Raw genomic sequence first — 22,261 nt, forward strand, 5'->3', positions numbered from 1 at the left:
AGTTATCTCCAGATAGAGAACTACATTTTCTATTCCTGAATACCCTCCTCGATTTAGAGATGTTAACTAATTTTGTGAACACTGAAGATTCCTTACTAGATTAGTTCCAGAGCTACCTTCCATAATGTTCCATACTTAAAAATTTTACCCCACACAGAAGAAGCCTAATGGAGGTTGAGTCACAGCAGGTGAGCGGAAGTTCAATAATCAATTCCTGTATTTGAGATTAAGGATAAAGAATGTTTTCCTCTGAATATTGTAAAGGAGATAAGGCAACCACCACCCAGCTGCAAACCAAAGTCAGATAGGCTGCTAAGACAGAAAAGATAATAAGAATCAGTGGATTTTTCCTGAGACATGGTTTCAAGCCCCTACATGCGCTAGAGGTGACCAGGCTTAAGTGTCTGGGAGACATTACACGACCTCTGCCTTTGTGATTCCATTGGGTAGAAGGCTCTTGGCCCATCAAATGTTGCACCTCCTTTAGCAACAGCAACTCAGATTTCCCAACAATCAGACTCTGAGCAGAAGTCCAAGTTGGGTGAAGACTAAAAATTAACAATAATCAATGAGCTCATTTAAGATACCTGGCCACCAGGTGCCATGACTGAAACCTAGCCCAATATTCAGAACTTCTTCTTTAAATCATAAATCTGTGTGTTTTGGGGGCAGGGCCCTAGAAATCTAAATCCTAAAAATCTCTGGAACGGACGCCCAGAAAAGCCTCAGAAGCCAGAAATATATTTCAGGCAACTGTTGCAGTGAGGGCTGCCCAGTGGGAACTACAAATTAACATCCTCTCCTTAGATGTATATTGTATATTATTTTCATGATTAACCACCAGTTACCACTGAGGCCTAGGACACAGCAAACCAAGATAGTTGCAGAGTCTTTGTCCCCATTTACCTCCTACTGGATGGGCACCCTTCCTGGAGGGTTAGCAGGGCTGTGTATACAGCCCAATCTCAAACCACTCTGGACAAGCTCCTCACAGTCTGGTTGAAAAAGAAGGGCCCTATGAGTGAAAAATTTTTTTTAAATGAAAAGACGCAGGGGTTACTAAATTTGAACAAGCGCCCACATTTTGTCTTTGGGAATAGAACCAAAGGATGATTCAGACAGGGAGACAAGCAGCAAGGGTAGGGAATGAAGAGTCATGAGATTCCAGTTTTATTCCTGGCTTTACCCAAGACTTGCCATGTGACCACCAGCAAGCTCCTTCTCAGCCAGTCTCTCAGTTTTCCCTTCTCTCAAAGAATACAGTCTTATCCTTGTCCTGTAATTTACTCTGTGATTTCCTCACAAAAAGGGGAAGGAAAAGCATTAATGAGGTATAGCAAAAGGTTCAAGGGTGTGCTCCTTAGGTCTGGATACCAGACATATACAAGCATTCCTCATGTTCAATAAAGAAACTTAGCAGTATTTCTCATGTAGACAGCTCAAGAAGCAGGACATGAGCCCGATTTATCCAACCTGACGTTTAATGATTAAGCAAATCAGGTCGAGGATAATATAGGTTAGGTGACATTACCTACTGGAAATCTATGAACCCACAACCCATAAGCATTTTTTTAAAATATTTATTCATTTGACAGGGGGCAAGCAATGAGAGGGGCAAAGGGAGAGGGAGATGGAGAGAACCTCAAGCAGACTCCTGCTGAGCTTGGAGCCCCATCTCAAAACCCCTGAGGATCAAGACCTGAGCTGAGATCAGGAGTCAGACACTCAACTGACTAAGCCATGCAGGTGCCCTCCAAAAAGCATTTTAATCCCTACCCCCAAAACCAAAGGGTATCTGTAAGTCAGATCTCTAGGAACTAGACCCATTCTTACTGAGGGAGGAGCAGCAGGCAATGAAGGCAGGCAGAAGGGAGAGCTCATACATAAAAGAGCTACAGTGCTGAGGGCTTGGTCACGAAACACTTTTTTTTTTTTTTTTTTGGTCTCCAGTTTATAAGGCTTCCAATGTTACAATGGAGGCTATTTTTTCCTCTTAAAACAAAATTCAAATTTTAGAAGAGATAGTGAAATATGAAATTTTCTTCACCACGTTACACTTTGCATCAATTTTTGCTGTAACACACCCATTCCCTGAAGTATGAAACATCGAAGACTTAGTAGTACTTCAAAACAATGACAGCTGACAGGCAAGGTTAATTAGTGACAGGCCAGCAGCAACACTGCCTGTATTTCACATGAACACAGTTCAGTGTTGCAATCGAGTAACATCTACATCAAGACTAATCAGATATGTATTTATCATATGCTTAGTAGTTGGGAGCCCCTGTATTTGTCAAAGAAAGACTCCATCCTTGCACACAAAAAAAGTGACAATTTTACCCCACCACATACCTACATTCTACAACCTAGCCAGGAAGAGCCAAGGCACTGCTCGTGGCCTGCCACGAACTGTAAATTGTCCCTGGGTCCCATCCTGTTTGAGACTGCTTCTATTTCAAAACCAATCTGTAAAATAAATCCTAGGACAAGGGGCATAGCCATCAAATTTCATTTATCTTATTAATTTTCACCTAAGGGGACCAAATTCCCACTGAGTATGGGAAGACAAGGACCATTTTGATGTTAAGATCCCCGGAGTACTTTAAAATTATGGAATCATTTTTTAGCCCTTCTTTAAAAAAAAAAAAAGCTTTAAAGCCCTATAAGGGCAGGAATTAAAAAGTATATATCGGTCACAGGCCTGAAGTAAGGCTAGGTCTACAGTGAGAACTTGTAGGGGGGTGGCTAGCTTCTTAGATGAATGAGCAAATGGAAATTGCTCCTTGACCTTGGTGATTTTCTATTCTGGAGCCAAAGGAACTTGCAGAAAAGAGAAAAGAAATCAAAGTCCACTCACATCAGCACAGCTATAACTAGAAGTAGCAGATGGCAGGGCGCCTGGGTGGCTCAGTCACTTAAGTGTTCGACTCATACTTTTGGCTCAGGTTGTGAGATGGATCTCTGAGTCAGTCTGTGCGCTCCGTGGGGAACCTGCTTGGGTTTCTCTCTCTCCCTATTCCTCTGCCCCTCTCCCAACTTGTGTTGTCTTTCTAGCCCATGCTCTTAAATAAATAAATAAATAAATCTTTTTAAAAAAAGAAGTGGCGGATGGTACTTTCCTACGGGGGGATTGTGTAGCTGCCAGTTCACCAAAGTGGGGAGTCCCCTGCACCCTTGATCCCTTGATTTCCCAGCTTTTCCCCACCTCAGCCTCATATGCTACTTAAGGAAACTACACATACCTCTTCTTCCAGCTTGACCACCTTGGCCTGGGCATTGCTCAGGGCCTGGTCTCGGATTTCAATGTGTCGCCGTTGGTCCTCATTGGTAGAACGGGCAGTGGCCAGCTCGGCCTCCAGCTTCTCCTTCTCCCTTTGGCTTTCCTTATCTATCAAGACAAGAGTTGTCATTACTGCCACTCCGGAGCTGGCTCAAAATCTTACCTGAGTAAAACTGACAATGAGACCCATTATTAAGCATTGTCTAACACACAGCTGAAAGAACCAGCATACCCAAGATCGGGACTCTCTCACTGGCTCTACCACCAACTTGCGATGTTAATTCAGAAAAGTCACTTAACAGTGGTTGTTGTGCAGAAGCAATGTGAAAGGGGATATAAAAAGTGTGATGAAAAGTATGATGGAAAGAATACACACACATCAGAAGAACAGGTAGGCTTGTTTCTTCAATTTTATTTCTTCAAGTGGTCTTGTATTAGCAAAAGAGCCACTGAGCCCCCCAGAGTTTTCCTTATTATCTTGGGACAGTATACTAAATCAATCTAAAAATGGAATCTCACAGACTGTGTAAAATTCCAAATCCCACTCTTTCCTAACGTTATTTTCCAACTGAAGTATAAGTCCAGGACTGCATCGTAGGGAGAGAAGACCAAGACACGTGTCGTCATCCCCTCTGCCTTTCAGGTCCCTCCCCCCCCCCTTTTTTTTTTAAAGATTTCACCTATTCATTTGACAGACAGAGATCACAAGTAGGCAGAGAGGCAGGCAGAGAGAGAGGAAGGGAAGCAGGCTCCCCACTGAGCAGAGAGCCCGATGTGGGGCTCGATCCGAGGACCCTGGGATCATGACCCGAGCCGAAGGCAGAGGCCCCAACCCACTGAGCCACCAGGGTGCCCCCAGGTCCCTCCCCTTTTATCTAGGGCAGACCTCATACCAAAAACTCAAAAGAGCAGTTCTGATTCTCATTTGGAGGTACAGTGCCCTTCCTCTGGAGACCATGATACCTGGGTTTAATAGTGCAGCCTTACCTCCCTCCCCACTCTGACATTACGTATCTATTCAGCTGTACCTTGGAAAGAAATGAGTATTTGTTGAGTACTTATTACCTACCAAGTACTGTACTCTTAGTCCTCAGAAGGACTCCCCTGCAAGAAAAGTGTTATTCTCTTCTCCATTTTGTATATGAAAAGACAAGAGACCCAGAGGGCCTGAGTAACTTGTATGAGGTCTTACAATTAGTCAATGAATACACAGCAGAACCCACGCTTACAGCCAGGCTGTTCTGAACTCTTTCTAACCAGACTGCCTTCTCCTAGGGTTGTGTTGGTTTGGCCTCTCAAGGATGAGTGGAGCCCATTCCCCACAGAGGCTCTTCAAGAGGGCTTTCTTGCCTCTTACCACAGTTCCATCCACGCAGCACCCTGTTGATGTCCAAAGGCAAAAAGAACTAAGAGGCCACAAGTCATGCCCTCTTCTCTGCTTGTTAAGTAGAGTCCATTTTTCCCTTCTAGAACCATGCGACAGCCTTTCCCCTTGCTGTTAATACAGTTTTTATCTACTGCATTCCCACATTTTATAAACCAGTAGCAGAGCTCCCAGGACCCCTGAAATACCATTACCATACAGGGAGGAGGGGTATGAACTAGTAGTCCTGGGGCAAGAATCCATACATTTTCTCTTTTGATTTGTTTTATCCTGGGAGGTCACCACCTTCTCCACGAGGCAACCGGCTTCCAGGGGCACCGTGACACCCCCAAAGCAACTGCACAACAATTTATACCAGAAAAACTGCGCTCTACCCTCTGAGACATACCGACAAAGGAACAGGAGGCTCAGGGAAATGAGAAAGAAAAAAGCCCCACTTCTGAGGCCAGTACACCACAGAGCAACCCAGGGAGGGAGGGGGATATTGTAAGTGAAGATCAAACAAACTTGTAAAAGCGGACTGGAAGCTGCACGGAATGACTTGAAAGGGTCATGTGGAGGCCCAGCAAAGATGGGGCCTGACAAGTCCCCTCCGTGCGCTACTCCAGCTGGGAGCCGCAGGGAGGGAGGCTGGGGGTCGGCAGCACCAATTACGGGCACATGCAGAGTGAGGGTAGTTCATCTGTTTCCCCCCATGGGTTCAATCCACTGCAGAGTTTTTATTGCCGGTTTTATTGTGGTAACTGCAAAGAATGAGGCATTGTCTAGCTGGGTGGAGTCTATTAGGGACCGATAAAGAAGAGGATTAGTTCATTGTCACGGTCCTTGGAGTATTTCCAGACAAAGGAAACACTATTATGGGGAAGACGTAGCTCTGCCCTCCCCCACATCCTCCAACTGGGCAACCAGAGTCAGTAGCTCAGGCCATGGCAGTGGTCCTCCTCTAGCTCTCTTTGCCCTTGGCCAATAAGGAATGATATGATATAATACAGGGTGTTTAACTAAGGGAGCCGCAGGTGCGGATTAGGTATTCCAAACGCTACCATCCTGCATGTTAATCCCGTCTCTACCACAGCCAGCCCACAGAGCCTTCAACAATAAATCCCTCCAACATTAAGAGACCCCATGTTCACTAAGGTCCTTTTCAGCTAGCCGTGACAAAAGCAAGGGTTTCGAGGGGGCTTCCCTGGTTTAATACAGAGGGAGCCATGCTGATGTGACTAAATGTGGCAAGCAGCCTTCTTGGCCTCAAAGGATAAAAGAACAAGATGCTTGAACAGGAAAAAGAATCCCTAGATGTCATTTGCTCTGTCCTGGCTGTTCTAGAAGGATATGCAGATCTGTGTAACCGTTTTACACATCTGGCTCCCAACCACACATTAATACCTGCTGCCAGAGCTTTCAGACTTACTTTTTGCAAAGAGCTGAGAGATGGTTTTTCTAGTATCCTCTGATCCCTCATATTCCTTCTCCGCAAGCTGCTTGTTGGCAGTCTCTAGACGCTCTGTGGAATTCAGAGACAATCAACAGGGCTCCATATACAAATTTCCAAGCACATGGTGTTTGCTCTCTAAATACTTATCTTGGGCAAAACAAGCCTGCTTCTTCTTGTTACCAGGGAATAGGTGACACAGACACAGATTCACCAATGTGGAGCCCCAAACCAATCTAAGCCATGGTTGGGAAGGAGGAGGTGAGCACTTAACACTTTCGCCCCTCCCTCACTAAACCGAAGTGCAAAATTCTTAATTCTAACGAAGGAATCTATCCCTGAATACATGACATCTTTCATTTGCCAGGAAAAAGAGCATCAAAGTTATCATGATGTCTTTAAAATCATGTAACATCAAAGCTAGAAGGGGACCATGGGCAGTATCTAGTTCAGTTGTCTCATTTTATCAATAAGACATTTTAAATTCAAAGACAGAAAATAACATTCCCAAGGTCATCAGTTTTGAAGGCGATTAAGGTGGTCTGTTCTCACCATCTCCAGTATTATCATGTTAAGGTAAAAATAAAAGGAGTGAGTCCCAGAAACAACAGAGGACATCACTATTTCCAGCTTGCATGGCCAACAGACAGACCTCTGCAAAACCTAGAAAGGAAAGAGGCAACACGGATTGTGGGGACAAGCCAGGTGGATCCAGGAGTCCTGGGGGGATACTGCCTGCTTAAGACATCAGCGCATCCCACTTTCATGAAGCAAGCTTGCAACCAAGTTCTGATGCCATCCCCAAAACCTAGCCTGGTCTATGCCCTGCAATTGACTGGTCATACTAAGTGGGCTGGACAAGCCTTGAGAGCCCCAATGTATGCTCCTCAGCCCTTCCCTTCGCCATCTTGGCCAATGCTTCAGAAGTGAGTCGCTCACCTCTCAGATCCCTGTTGAAGTCATGCATCCTTCGAATTTCACCCTCAAGCTTGTTTCTCATGGCTTTCTCCAGGGCCTCTCTTTTGGAGGATGATTTTACAAGGTTCTCATACGCCTCCGAGACACGCTGGATTTCTGTCTCCACCTGGAAAAGACCAAAAAAAAAAAAAAGGAAAGATAGTGGGGATGGTAGGAGCTTAATGGAATAGATGGTCTGAAGGATATATGCAAATCCTTAATGACAGCTTCTCCCAGGGCTTTACAGATGGCTAAGAGGCCTGCCTAACAGATAAGAAAAGTTTCCCAGAAGAATTTCTTAAAAAAAAAAAAAAGATTTATTTATTTAACTTGAGAGAGATCTATTGCCCATGCACAGGGTCAGGGGAGGGGTTGAGGGAGAGTAAATCTCAAGGAGACACTGCACTGAGCACGGAGCCCCACGGTGGAAGCGGGGCGGGGTGGGGGGGGCTTAATCCCAGAACTCTGAGATCAGGACCTCAGCCTGTCGCTTAAACCAACTGAGCTCCCCAGGCGCCCCCAGAAGGATTTCTAAAGTCAATGTTCAGCTAGCTCAGCAACCAGCTCAGGGGGTCATGAGAGTTCCTCAGGTTCAAAACAAATACGGTTTCTGCCTTCAGAGAAGGTGGTAGGAGAAAATAAATTTCATAAGTACAGTTATAAATGATTTTAATTTCTGCACAAGAATTTTCTTAATTTTGAAAATAGGATTAATAATGTATATAATATGTCAATAACATTATTTCAGAGTGTCCAGAGGGCTTTCACATGTTTATTTCTATTTGCCCTGCTATCTGCCTTCACAGGGACACCGCTCCCCATTTTAGCACAGGGAAAAGTGAAAGTGACCTTTCTGAGATCAAGTTAGTGGCAGAGGCGAACCCTAAAAACTCGAAATCTCGGCCTTATCCAGTGGTTCAGTTCACTCTAACAAACCTTTACCAAGGGCTAAATATTTACAGAGATCTTTAAAATACCCGAGGGGGCAGGGGCGCCTAGGTGGCTCAGTGTTTTAAATCCTCTGTCATCGGCTCAGGTCATGGTCCCAGGGTCCTGGGATTGGGTCCTGGGATCGGGTTCTGGAATCGGGTCCCACATCAGGCTCTCTGCTAAGCGAGGAGCCTGCTTCCCCCTCTCTCTCTGCCTGCCTCTCTGCCTACTTGTGATCTCTGTCAGATAAATAAAAAAATTTTTTTAAAAATTTTTTAAATACCCGTGGGGTATGTAGGCATGAATGAGGACATTACTGTTTCCCTTAAAGGAGCTTTCAATCTAATCAAGTAAAAGAATCAAGAGAAGGATGCGTTACTCAGAGCAGTAGAAGTAAGTGCTACAAAAGTACAGGGAGGAAGAGGTTACTCCTGGTTGGGGTGAGGGGAGAGGAGACCAATTTCAGGCATTTTGAGTCAGATCCTAAAAGCTAGGTCAGATTTCAATGAGCAGAGGTGAGGGGAAGGGTATTCTATTCTGAGAGAGCGAATGCATTCCCAGAATGACCAGTAGTCTCATTTGGCTAGACTCTGTGGGGTACACAGAGGGAAGCTGGTAAGATCTGGCTGTAAAGATAGACCGGAGGCAGATCATAAAAGCTTTAATGCCAGGTATTTGGACTTTATCCCATAGTCACTGGGAAACCAGTACAGATTTTTGAACGGAAATTCACGATCGGAGTTATGTTTTATGATACCACTGCAAATCTTATAAAATGGGGGGAGAAAAAAAAAACATACACACAAAACCTCGAAGGGAAAGGGTCTTGCCCCAAATCAGCGCGAATCGAGAAGAAACTAAGAAATTAGACTCCAGAGTCTTTCTGTAACCAGTACAGCTTCATTGCACATGAAATAACTACAGAGATATTTGCATATAATTTGTATAAGATAAATAAACCCTGTGGCCTATTCAGCAATTTGCAAATTGAATTTGACTCCTGCAGCCATTCTGCATTCCTTCTCCGTTTCCCACTAGCCTTCTTAACAAAGCTCAGGGTACTTTATGGGGAGAACTATCAGGTCCCCAGTGGGAGACTGGAGGAAAGGTGGGGTTACCAAACAACTCAGATTCCACCTGCCCAGCTCCAAAATTATGCCCAAGGCAGGACTGCCTGCAAACAAATGAGGCTTACACCACAGACAAGAGCAGGCTCCAGAGTGTTTTTCTCCTTGCAGATGGCACCAAGATAGCAGCACAGAAGGTGAAAACTGGTAGTGAATGGCATTTAGAGACAAGATCTGCAAGGCCTGGGCCTGATAAAGCTTTTGCATGAAATTCAAGTGCGGGGTACAGAAAATAAACATTTCCATTTGAAAGAGCAGTCTTGGTATTAGTCTGAACTGGGCAGCCTTTAGACCGACGGCAAGGCTTTCCAGTTCCCCCCAGAATGAATGCCACACCTGGAAAGCAGGCCCTTTGCTCACCTTGTTCAGAGTACTATTTCGAGATCTGTACCAATCTTTCTCTTCCCCGCCCCGTGTAGAAATACTGTACCCTCCAAAAGGGCAAGTTTTACATCTGTCAACAGGCTCTTCCAGGAAAAGAAGTCACAGAAAGGCAGACCCACTGGTTTGGTTGGGGATGGTGGAGGCAAGGAAGAGGGATGTGGTGGTGGGTTTTTGTCTCATTATTCCCCTCATGAGCCTCGGGCCTCCGTATTTTTTTCTAGCACAAGCTGGTATCTCCCATATCTCCCTTCTCCTCTTCTAACCCCACTCAGGCCTCTAATCCACTGCAGCATCGGGTCAGCCTTCACTTTCCCCAGCACTCAATTACACTTGGTGGAGGCATCTTGGCCCTCGCTGGGAACAAGCAACAACGAACAACGCCACAAATCCTGTTCCACTCCTCTTCCCTGTCACCCACCTTCCTGATTACTGCATCAGAGATGGGGCTGGGGCCACCCTGAATAGAGTTTGGGGAGGGGTGTCAACAGTTAAACCCAATCAGCCACACCAGGCCAGTCTGCTTTTAGTGCGTGAGTAGGATTAATTTGTTGCACCGATGTGATTTGGGGGTGGGGCATATAGTTAAATGAGAGGAGGCAGAGAATGGAAAACTGGGGGTAAAGCCACAGAGAAACAGTCCTCTATGAACCCCAACATACCCCACCCAGATTTGGGCACACTGTGAGGGTGTTTCTGTTACATAAAAATACTCAGCTGACAGTAGGCCCTCCTTTACTTTAGGACCCAGATCTGGTGTTTATAAATTCTCAGTTTCATTCAGGCCCCTGAAATTTCCACTCCTGGGTGTCTCCTAAGGACAGAGTTGCTGAACAAAACAGGGCAATGTACCCTCCCTCCCACACCTTCACCCTCACCTCCCCGAACAGTTCACATTGTCGGGCGATCAAACCACATGAGATCCACAATGACAAAAGCTGCAAAGAGGCTGCCAAAGGTATAACCCTATTCAGGGACAGCCACTGGAAGCCAAGAGCTAAGGTTCCTAGGTTAGGGCACTCAAGAGCTAAAGTCCCAGCTGGAGGAGACAAGAGGGGCCCAGGGAAGAATAAGAACTCTATGGGACAGACACTCCTTTTCCTACTTCCTCAGCCTAGGGCTGTCACCTGTCACCCAGCTGTGGTGCTAAGCCCCTCCTGCCCCCCACACACCAGAGAAAGACAGCAGATGTTGAATGTGAGCTGCAGGGAAAAACCAAAGCAAAGAGGAGGCAAAGGAAGAGGTGTTGAAAAAGAGTTACGATGAGAACTCCCACTTGGAAAAGTGTTCTAAGCCCTTTCCAGAACAAGGCAGAGCACGATCAGTGGTGATCGTGAGTGAGATGTTTGTAGGAATTCAGTGGTGAGATGTTTGTGGGAATTATCTAATTTAAGATCCAAATTTAGTTTAAGATCCAAATTCAGTTACAAGGGAAAATATAATTAAGACAAAAGGTCTTTAGGTTGGCAGGACCCTCACCTACACAGGCATTGCCAGTGTTCTTGACTCTAAGAAGAAGTTTCTTGGCCTTCTGGAAAACAATTACGTTTTCTTTAGGGCTATGGTATCTGGGAAAACTGTACCAATATGTTCTTTTCTCCCCCACATAAATGTAAAATGTGACTCCTCCTGGGAAGACAGGCTTTTTTCCAGTTTGGTCCATATCTAACCTTCAGATACAAGACTCCAGAAGACCCGAGTATAAGTCACGCAGGCACCAGCGAGTGGAGACGTACATCTCTAGGCAACACGTGACTGAAAGACGACTCTGCTAGCCCGAAACGGAGGCCTCACCTTCTGCAGCCTCGCCACCTTCTCGTAGCATCCTTCCAGTTCCTGCCGCAAGTTCCGGTTCTCATCTGACAGGATCTCAACCATCTGCTGGGCTCGGGAAACGATGGCAAATGGGTCTGCTGGCATTGGCTGGTAGGAAGCGGAGGACTGCTGAGCCCGAGGCATAGCTGAATAGGGCTCGCCGGCCTGCTGCTGGTGATGGTGGTGGTGCTGCTGCTGCTGCTGCGGCTGACTCAGGCTGGGCTGAGGGAGCCGGTAATGATCGCTCTGGTGAGCCGGGGTCGGGAGGAAATGCTGCTGAGGCCTAGGCAGGTGAGCTGAGTGCTCTCCTTGGTTTGGGACCAACGGGTGTTGGGCAGGAGACAATCTCGTGGCTGGCGGAGACTGCAGCAAGGACAAGGAACCCCCAGACGTGAGGGAAGAAGTAGGACTGTGAGGCCGTGAGCTCCGGGCCGACAGTGGTAATGAGATGTCCTGCGCCGGCCTGGAAAACACGGTTTACACGCTCAGGTTAAGCTTTCTCCCGTGGCACCGGGGGGGTTGGGGGGGTGGGGGGAGGGAGAAGGGCAGGAGAAAGTGAGATGAGGAGGCTTCCGGGGCCCGCTCCCCGCCCCCAAGGAGACCTGCAAAACGAGGAGCAGGCAGGGTTAGACTCGGAAGTCTCTGCAAAGAGCTCCACAGCCCTTTCCAGGCCTGACCCGTGAGTGACTGATGGAGGTGTGATCCCACGGAGGATGGAACCAGGTGACCTCCAGGGTCGTTTGGTGAAAATCTGAGTGACATACATGAGTCTTCCAGAAGGTAATTTTCACATCATTATTTTAAACAAAACCTCTGACATTCTGTATGTGGTCAGCACATGTAAAGGGTCAAATTCAGAAAATGTGTTCCACTTGCCCACAAGGAAATGGCAAACCGCAGTCAAAATTAGTCCCCTGCTCGCTATTGGCAACTCTCTTTCATAATTCATATATTCACAGAAAATTACTTGAGGATGTGTAGGTCCTTATTATGTTAGAGACCAAATAATTACTGTTGATTACACTTAATAATTGAATAAGGTCTATTAGCAGTGATGATACCAAGAATTGGAGAGGATTTACAGGCAACACTGTCATACTATTTTTGATGACCTGACCACAAAATGTAAGTACTGGAAAAGGCTTCAAGAAATCATTTAATCCACTCTGTCACTGGACAAATGAGGAAATTGAAGTCCAAGAGAGAGGAAGCAATCTGTCAGATATTACAGAATGACTTATTGGTAGTACCAGGGTAGAACCTATGCCCAAATTCCATTTTTCTGCTCCTTCCACTACCAAAATACATTGACTTCCACACAAGGATATTCAGATCCCCAAGTGATTTCTTATAGAAAGTTCCAGAAAGAGAACTTCGGTACATTGTTTAATATGGCTCTCCCATTTTTGTACCTACTACTGGACTGTTAGCCATTAAGGGAAATAAGGACAGTATGTAAATGGATCACTTTCACCATCTCCGCCATCAGCAAGAATATTTGGAAGTATACACTAACGACGAAAAGCTTGTTCATCCCCCCAGCCCACGCCCAACTAACCTCATATACTCCCACATCCTGTGGATGCTTGTCCTACAGTTGATATTTCTCAATCCAGGGAAGACAGATGGCTAAGAGCATGGGATTTGGATCCCAATAGAATTGTGAGACCTTTTCTACTGCCTACTGGCTGTGTAACCTTGCTCATGTTACTTAATCTGCATGAGCCTGTTTTGTTCCTGAGGTCACCGATGAATTACAAAAATACTGGGCTCCTCTCATTTTTGAGCTCTACAGGAATTACAAAGAGTCCCTTATCTACCTTCCAGTAAGATAGGTTGACCCTGTTAGGGATTTTACTTATGGGATATTCATTTAATCGTTGCACTACACTGCACAGAATACATGGTGGAACCGGGACAAATCACTAGGAGCAATTAACTTTTAACTGGCATTCCAGAAGCTAAAGCACATCCCTCCCACATACATTTCAGTTATCATTATTGTTCACGTATCTATCCCAACAAGAGATCCTCACTGTAAGGGCTTTTTTACGGCTGCAAAGTCACTCCAAACACTTGCTGATGGCTACCCAATAACCCAGATGCTTGCCAGAGCCCTCAAATCTTCTCAAGCCCTCAGTTCTGTATCTCAGTCCCAGGGATGCCTCTGTCGTACTCCTACTCTTACAATTCCATATACACAACACTATCAATAATTGCTGAATACTGAAGAGGGCATGCGACCTATTTGTGGACAGAAGAATTTACATGATTCCCATTATTACACCTGGAAAGTTGCTACTGTATATTACCTTTCTTTGGAAATGTTCAAAACACTTGTCCAATCAAAAGCCTAGGAGCTACTTATAAATTTATTTGGGGAAGTCTTAACCCATTTTCTGTACCGTGGATCTTCAGTTTCCTTAAGGGTCAAACGGACACTGTGCTCTTTCTCTTCTTTGAGTAAGAACTATTATAATTTTTATATATCCCTAGAGTTAAAATATTATGTACTGGATTTGTTAAGGCTTTTGGATCTCTTGGGCAGAAGAGAGGGGCTTAAATTTCATATTCTCCAATCCAGCTCTGAAAATTAAAGGGGAAAATGGCCAAATTAATCTTCATCTTTGTTGTCAGGATTTGGAAATCCCGGGCCTGGGAAGTATTCTCTTTTAAAGACTGAATGCCCAGTTCTGAAATGCGCTTCCTCCCCTCAGCTCCTCTGGGCCCCATCAGCAGTCCAGCCTCTCTCTCAAACAGGCTGGCCACTGGCCTCGCTCCTGCCTGGAGGCTGATAGGCCCTTCCATGCCCTGGACAGTACACGGCCTCCCAGGGGCCTCAGGAAGGAGGAGACCACAAGGTCTCCAGGAAGAGGTCTCTGGAGTCAGATAAGCCCAGGACAGCAGAGGCTCTGGGCATGACTCTGAGCTCTACTTAGAGATAACAGAGACAAGGTAACTGCCCCTCTTCGGCTCCCCAGCCTGGGAAAGAAAGCAGATTTCAGCGCACTATGATGTTGGGAAAACCAAGGCAGTCCGTCCCTGGCAGGTTTGCAAACATGAAGCAAGGCTTGGGCAGTCACAAAAGGAGAGAAAGCCCTCCAGCCAACCAGCTCCATCTGGGCTCCAGCATCCACCCACCACAAAAAAAGCAGGACTGTATTAACACTCCTGTGAAGTTCCCCCTGAGAGGAGGGGACTGAGGCATGGCAGGGATGCAGAAGAGGGTGGGGGGCGAATGTCAGAGGAAGCAACAGTACATTCAAGATGAAATAATAAGAGTAATAGTAAGGACAGGAGTAATCCAGGTGGCAGCTGGGTGAGTGGCGCGCTCCCTAAGTGCTTCAACGGCACAGCAGTGTGAATCGCTTCCCGCTGACATATTAACCAGGAACAACAAGTTGCCAGCAGACAATAGAATCACGTGATTCCCGTGGAAGCCCTGACCTGCCTCCCGGCCTTTCCCTCCCTTCATCCAGCTCCTTCCCAAGACAACCTGGGTCCCTGGGACTGGGTGGAAAAGGGGAGAGGGCAGGGCCTAAACACAGGGCTGAGACCAAGGACCAAAATCAGCATCCTTCCCCAAAGCGGGGGAGGGAGGGACTCCCTCCGGAAGACGGCCTGTGGGGACACAAAAGGAAAGCAAAAGCCGGTCCATGGAGCTGACACAGCACCTTCCACCCTGCCACCTCACTGGGAGCCTCTGCCTTCCTCAGTCACACACACCCCCCGCCCCCTCCCCACACCCCCACACCCCACACAATCCTGGCCCACACGTGTGCAAACCCACACATGCACACTCTCACCAGAGCAGGTGCCACCAACAGCCTGGAACCCAATTTATTCTCCCCACAGAAACTGCCTTTCCCAGGCTCTGTGACCGTGAATCTGTGAATCCTGGAGAGGGCTGCAAATTCTTGATTGTTTCTCTTGCACAACCAGCTCGGCTCTGAACTACAGAGTTAGGTCACCCTTAGATTCCACTAAGAAAGGATTTCAAGAAACCTCAGATCTGGGCATGATTTCAACAACTGAAAGGAAGTGGCTGCTTTACAAACAGAAAGGTTTTAATTTTTAAAAGCAGTTGATAAATGTGTAAACCCCAGATGCAGAAAAGGCTCAGCACTTAGAAAGACAAAGCTTCAGAAATTTTTTTAATTCTTCAGATGGCTTGGCCTTGTTTCCCATCTGGAGTTCTGGGCATTCAGGATATTTATTTTTCAAGCGGGGAGGAGGGCACAGGGAAGATGAAGTAATAAAAAAAATTGTTTATAACATTTTGTTAATTCTAACAGCCAATCTCTAGCCTTTCACTGCACCTCTAAAAGCAAACAAAGGTTTTCTGAACAGCAATTTGTTCAAAGAGTTTGCTGTGCATTCTTGATCTGTAATTTATGGATTAAGAACTAAGAATTTCATCGTCTAATTGATGTTAGCGGCAGTTACTTGGAAAGGTACTCACAAAGTGTCTAGCAAGTCGGTTCAAGGAAATAAAGGAGGAAAAATGTGTCACCACCTAAAAGCAGTCCATTTCTGGAAAGCGGTTCAACTACTTCCCCTTACCAGTAATTTGTCAATAGGTGCCACTCCCTCACCCCAGGTCCTAAAGAAATTTTATTGCCAGAATTTGTCTGATGCAGACCCAAACTTCACACAGAGCATCTTCTGATGAGGACCATTTTAAGTCTGATTATTCACCAAGCATATCAAGTACCCTGTTCCTCTCCTATAGAGAGGAAAAAAAACCTACAGAGCTAACCTGTGTATTAAAATTCTGCTCAAGAGAGGGGAATCAGCATGGGCTCTACTGCTTCTGGGGATAGGGAGAGAGCTCCATAGATAACATGGGAGGGAAGAGAAGCTACAAGTATCTTCCTGTGAAATATATGCAGCTAAATTTCTCTGGTGGCTTAATCAGTAAGGGAAGAAGAAAAAATCTCTTTGGGCTCCTTATTATTTATTTAGGCAGATCAAAGGGCTTTTCCATCTAGCTTCAAACACTGTGGGAGTCATTTCAGATCACAAACAATACTGGTGAATGAGTTCTGAAAATAGCTTTCCTCGGAAGGCGGGCCTTGCACTAAGCGGGGCTTTGGATTCTGCTCCACACCCCAGCCAACGTACTCCCCCTCCCACAAGGCAACAGACGTCAGCCCATCCACATAAGGGACAGAGTCCCACAGACTCTTCCGTGCTGAAGGGAAGAGCAAAACAAAAATCCCCAGCTTCATTGACATTTTGCTGGCTTGGATGGGTTTCCACTAAGCTAAGCAGTCCAACTGACCAACCCCTCCCTGGGTCTTCCGTTTCATTGGGCAGATGGGAATCGGGTTCTTGCTCTCATTTAAACGGGAAGGGCCCTGTCTGTTACCCCATATCCTGTTCTAAGACACTTATCAGAACTTAGGCTCCTGCCCTTTGAGAGCTATACAGAAGGGATTGAAAAATGTTAGGATATCAACCTGGGTTAAGAAGAAAAAAGTCCTAAACTGGCCAAGTTATGGGTGGAGCCCAAAGTGAATTGCTTCTGGCTATAAAACAGGACCTGGAGGGGGGAAAAAAAAAAAACGAAGTACCAGGAAATGCCAGGTGCATTCTCTTACCTTCACCCTAGTTGACCCCCTGACTGCCTTCTCTCCTGAGTCACCCAATGAACTTCAAGCCAAGCGGCTCTTTCCCAAGTAAGTGAGGAGATAGGAGGTGAAGAGTTAGACATCAAAGAGATCACAGGCCTAACCTGGGAAAGGGCCCCCCTAGGTGCAGGAACTTCAAACCTCACGGTCACCCATAATTGCTCATGGTAACAGGGCAGGAATACCACGCAAAACTGCCATCATTGTTGGCCATGGTCCAAACCTCCCCCCTGCCCCATATGCTGAACTCCTACCAATCAGAGACACAGCCCAAACAGTAACAAAAGAAACAACAAACAGAATCATGGCATCCTAAGGTCCAGTCGACACAGCGAGGGGGGCACAATGGGCCTCTGAATAATGCAAACGGACATTTAGGAATAACTGGACAATATGAAACCGTCCTCCTGAATTAATGACACGTGGTAAAGAAATCATGGGAATATGATTCTTTCTGCATTTTTGGCAACTGACTAAAAGTTCTATGTGACATGATGTCGCATAGATGTCACAGAAACGTGACAGGCAACTAACAAACGCTCTAAGGAAGAAAGATGAAACAGTCCAAAGTTCATGAACTGCAAGGACATCAAAGGCAAGTAACATCTGAACCTGCACATATCCAGTTCCCCCCACAGTACTATCTAGGTGTTTGTCTTGTGTCCAAAAGAATCATAGGAATTCTGCAGAAAGATTCGTTCCTAAAAGGAAGTGAAGAGAGTACTATGGAAGGGAATAACTGAAAGCGATAGGTTATTCCAGATTGAAGTCCAATTTAATTTGCTTCTGCTCCTCCAGGAAGGGCTTAACAACTCAGAAGAAGAGCCAACACTGACCCTTCCTTCACAATCCCGGGAGACAGGACAGCATGTAGCTGTAGAAATCAAGACTTGCGCTCCTGTTCATCCATTAGGCAGTTGGGGCCATGCTCAACCTATAAGGTCAAGAGAATGTTAATACAGCACTAATTGTGGCTGAAGAGGCTAGAAATCCAGGTTGGCAGGAAATTTACTAAGCCAGGGGCCAGCCATGCATTGCAGAGTTTGTTATACCGAACACCTGCCCATTCCTTCCCTTCAGATTCCCAACACACAGCAGAAGCTGGGTGGGGATGCCAGGAAATGACAGAAAGGGAACTCTCTTACCTGGCTGCTCCATACTCAGGGGGATGCTGATACCTCATCAGTTGCCCCTCTGTCCTCCCTGGCTGGTTCAGACGATGCTCACTATAGAAGTGCCCTGGCTCTTGGGGCTTGCACACTACAGACTGGGGTGGCATGCCCTTGAAGGGATACTCTGGTGGGGGACCTCGGTGTTCCATGCCCTTCAGGCTATGCTGGCTGGGAGGTGGCCCCTGGGCCTTGTAGAATTCACTGGAACTTGTGGGAGTCTTGTAGAGGTCACTGGGTTGTGGTGGGGAGAGGGGAGCGCTGGTAACAGGTGGATGGGCCTTAACTCCACTGGTGGCCAGTGACATCTGCATTAGTCGTTCACTCAAGGAGCGGACATGTCCTTGCTTAAGGTCTCTGAGTCCTTCATCCTGGTGCATCTTCCCAGGATTGAGTCGCTGAACTGATGGGCGTCCCTCGGTCCTCATCTTCTGGTTGGTGACTCCGGTGACATAGAAGGCAGCTCCAACACTGGCATGCTGTTGGCCCCGAAAGTACTGGGACTGGACCTTGGCTTCTTCATAGGTTGGGAGTTCTTCATTATTCTGCATTCTAGGGGAAAGCTGCTTCTCCATGATGATGTTTTCTGTCTGGATTTCCTGCCCCTGGGGTTCTTGTCGAGCGGCATGAGCCACAAGCTGTTGGTGGTGATCTTGGGGACTCAACACATCATTCTGAGGGCCTGGATTCCCACTGCTACTGGGGAAAGGAGGGCCATTCCCTGTGGCTTGCTGGTGTATGGCAAGCAGGTTGCGATTCTCATTAGGATTGCCATAGCGAAGCTGCTCTTGTAGCAGACGCTGCAACACTGTGGTTCCTCCACTTGGCTGTTCTTCAGAATTTCTCATCTCTATTGCTTGTGGTGCCTTGTGAAGAGAGAGAGAAATTGGGCACCTGGGCTGCCCTTGACCTGGGAAGGGGAAACAGGAAGCTTAACACCCAGTTGATGGATAAATCATTTCTTCTAAAGGGGAAGAAAATGGTATTTGCGGGGGAGGATTCCACTCCAGAGACAAAGGAGAGAATTGAACTTAGAATTAATAGGTTAATTGTTTGGTGACTCCTGGTTCTAGCACTGATATGATGAGGAACATGGGGACGTAAGACCTCACTGTTTCCTCTTTTGCTTTTAGCATGGGTTAAATATACAATCTTGATTTGACTTCTGAGAGAACTGGGGAGACCTGGAGCAGTCAGGTAGGGTGACCAGAGAGGGCAATTTTCCTAGGTCCTTACTCAGAAAGTTCACCTCTCTGTATTCTATTTAAATGAAAAATCCAACTCTTAAGGCCATGACACTGGGGGCAGGCCAGTAGGGAGAATTTACCCTACAGGCAGGATCTGTAAAGCAGGTCATCATGTGAAGGGAGCTACAAAATGCCAAATAATCACTAAAATAAATAAGAGGTGAAGAGAGCTTGGCTTGCACTTAGTGGAAATGATCCCCACTTGATGCAAATCATTTTTTCTGATCTCATAAAACTCTGAAAGATAGCCTTTTTTTTAAAAAAAAATCCTTTTTGTATTGTCCATTTTGGATTCTCTTTGGCTTAATAAGAGAAGGGCTTGAGATAACTGCTACTGACAAAGTTTCTCTTTCGGCCATCCAGGAATAATCATTGAGTTTTGGGGGGTTTTTTGTGAGGTTTTTTGCTGTTGTTCTTGGCTAGGAGGAACTTAAATGGAAAGTCCTCTTTCATTTGAAGTGTGCCTCTGACAGCATTTAGAAATTGAAAAATAAAAAGGTCACCCTTCTAGAAAGGGTCCGATTACCATATCCCTCCCCCTCCACCACCACCACCACCACTAATTCTTCTTAAGGAAGAAATATGGGTTGAGTGAAACAGGTGTCGGTGGTAAGAGACAACTCAAGATTCGAATTCTAATCATGATAGTGGATTTACAGGATAACCTAAGCAACTGATTTCTATTTTCTTGTCTTCGATTTTCCCGCCCGAGAAATTAGTCGTAGATGACCCCTCTCTCCTTCTCTTTCTCTTTCTCTCTGCATGGTATCGGACACACAAATTCATCATAAAATCATAAAATCATAAAATCTTTGGACAGAATCTGTCATGTGAAGTATTGCCATTCAGTATTCACGTTCAGTAATAAAAGTTTTACTCTAAGGATCTTAAGCGGTGTTGGAGCATGGGCATAATGTCACAGAAAAAGTCACAATAAAGGTCAACCTAGACAGCCTCGGGTTCTTAGATGAGAATTCTGGAATCCTGGCTCCCAGGCTCTGATTTCTATGATAGTAAACAGCCTCCAATCTCTCTGGAAACATGACCCCTTTCCTCTAGTTGTGCAGGGAATGGCCAGAAGATGTGTATGGTAGAGAGCAAAAGGTCATCTTCTCTGCTTTTTTGCACTTCTTGCATGATTACTGCTACCTGGTCTCAAATTGTTCTAGGGACAAGTTGACCCCACAGTTAACCTTCCAAAGGCCCTTTTTAAATCCCATTCATCATATTCTCTGAAGAAGGGTGCACCAAAGGGCCTTGCGCTCTCCCTCCCTCCCAGTGACCATCTGGGACTCCTGTATTTAAACTGTCAGACTGGGGTTGTCTGATAGGCTGACAAGCAGAACGTGTAAATGTCTTTTGGTGCCTTTAAACTGGGAAGATGACTACTAAGCTAACCTTCCTCTCTCAAGAAAATGGGAATGGGAGCCTGTCTGGTTGAATCACAGTCACTTGCAAACCCATCCTACAAGGCAGGGAAAGAAACCCTGACATTGAGCGGCCCAGGACCCTGAAAGTACACCACCCCCTCCCAGTCCACACCCGCCCCACCCTGCACACACACAGGCTCACACACACGCAGAGGAGCACACAAAGGCACGTGTGTGCACTCACACACACAAACTCACACACACGAATGATCCATACCTATTTCTGCTTTCTTTTAGGCTTAAAGCCTTGATCAGGATAGGGAATTCTTGCTTATGAGCAGCTCCAGAAACCGCAACGGCAGATTCCCTCTCCCCTAACACTCAGGTTCAGGGTAAGCGCCGCCAAGAGTCCAACCACTGGTCACTCTGAAATGTTCAGGAGGGGGAGGGAGGGAGAAATAAAAACGTCGTTTCTATTTTGCCACCAATGGCCAACAGTTCACCAAACCAGTCTTTCCAAGGGAATGACTTCACCTCCCGTGTGTTTGCCTTTTACGTGAGTGGCAGAATCCATTTCCATTAGGACAAAAAGAAACCTCACTACCAGCAGCTGTGTTCAGGAGGTCACCCAGTTTCCAGAGGATGGAAACGTTCAGGTCTGGGACCGGAAAAGATTGCTCTGTTCTAGCCTCGCAGCCCCCAAATGCTGCTGCTTCCACTCTGAGTTGAAATGGGGGATGTCGACAAAAGACATAACCCATGTCACTTGTAAGGTGCGACCTTGAAACTGCCACCAGTAGCAGGGCACATGAGTCAGGCTCACTCCCCACATCTTGGGAGGGAAGGCCAGGATCAGAAGACAGGTTTTAGGTTAAAAAAAAAGGGGGGGGGAGATGCTCCATAAAGCTCCCGATTTAAGTGCCACACCTCAGATGGACAGAGGGAAACCAAAACTTCTTTTCCACCAAGTCATTTAAGTATTTATTGCATGCTGGCTATTCCAGCTGTTCGCCAGCCTTGTGCTAGGCACAAAGAAGGATACAAAAGACACACAACATCTGGTTCCTGCCCTCACAGAGCTTACAATCTAATTGCAGGCCCATTTATTCTTACTGGAGAAGCAAAGGTGGTTGTTCTTCTCAACACACAGCAGCAACTCTTCTGAGGACAAGATGCCTCCCTCCACTTGCTTTCTCAGCATTTCTACGGCCCGGCCCAGGGCATCTCCCCAGAAGTAAACTCCTAGACTCACACGATAAGAGGCTAGATGCAAACACCTGCCAAGGTATGGATCTGCGATAGTCTTCCTTTCTAATTACTGCACTGGCCCTCTGACAAGCCCAGTAGGGCCAAGCAAAAATGGTTATGAAACCGAGGAATTTGTGTTTAGGTGAGATGCACATGATCCACACTCCTATTTTCTGTCCCAGACTCACCATGACTCACTCATGTCACTTAAAAGAAAGGCTTTAATCCACATCAGAGATGCCATTTGAAGAGCAAGGCAATGCAAAGGAAGCCCACAGCGTCTCTGTA

General features: G+C 46.2%; 1 protein-coding gene across 4 annotated transcripts in view; it reads right to left on the bottom strand.

Moving 5' to 3' along the window:
• The window catches only part of AMOT (angiomotin), a 63,166-nt gene that overhangs the window by 27,338 nt on the left and 13,567 nt on the right, over positions 1 to 22,261 (bottom strand). For 3 of the 4 annotated variants that reach the window (XM_032330399.1, XM_032330401.1, XM_032330400.1), the window contains exons 3-8: positions 21,003 to 21,151; positions 18,085 to 19,018; positions 11,286 to 11,769; positions 7,036 to 7,180; positions 6,076 to 6,168; positions 3,243 to 3,388 (exon numbers count right to left, since the gene is read on the bottom strand). In XM_032330399.1, the coding sequence (XP_032186290.1) occupies positions 3,243 to 3,388; positions 6,076 to 6,168; positions 7,036 to 7,180; positions 11,286 to 11,769; positions 18,085 to 18,956 (1,740 nt within the window). In that variant the 5' untranslated portion in view covers positions 18,957 to 19,018; positions 21,003 to 21,151. The remainder of the gene's footprint in view (positions 1 to 3,242; positions 3,389 to 6,075; positions 6,169 to 7,035; positions 7,181 to 11,285; positions 11,770 to 18,084; positions 19,019 to 21,002; positions 21,152 to 22,261) is intronic. The other variant, XM_032330402.1, reaches the window with a different exon arrangement.

This window comes from Mustela erminea, chromosome X (genome assembly GCF_009829155.1).
Source record: "Mustela erminea isolate mMusErm1 chromosome X, mMusErm1.Pri, whole genome shotgun sequence".
In the NCBI taxonomy this organism is placed as follows: Eukaryota; Metazoa; Chordata; class Mammalia; order Carnivora; family Mustelidae; genus Mustela; species Mustela erminea.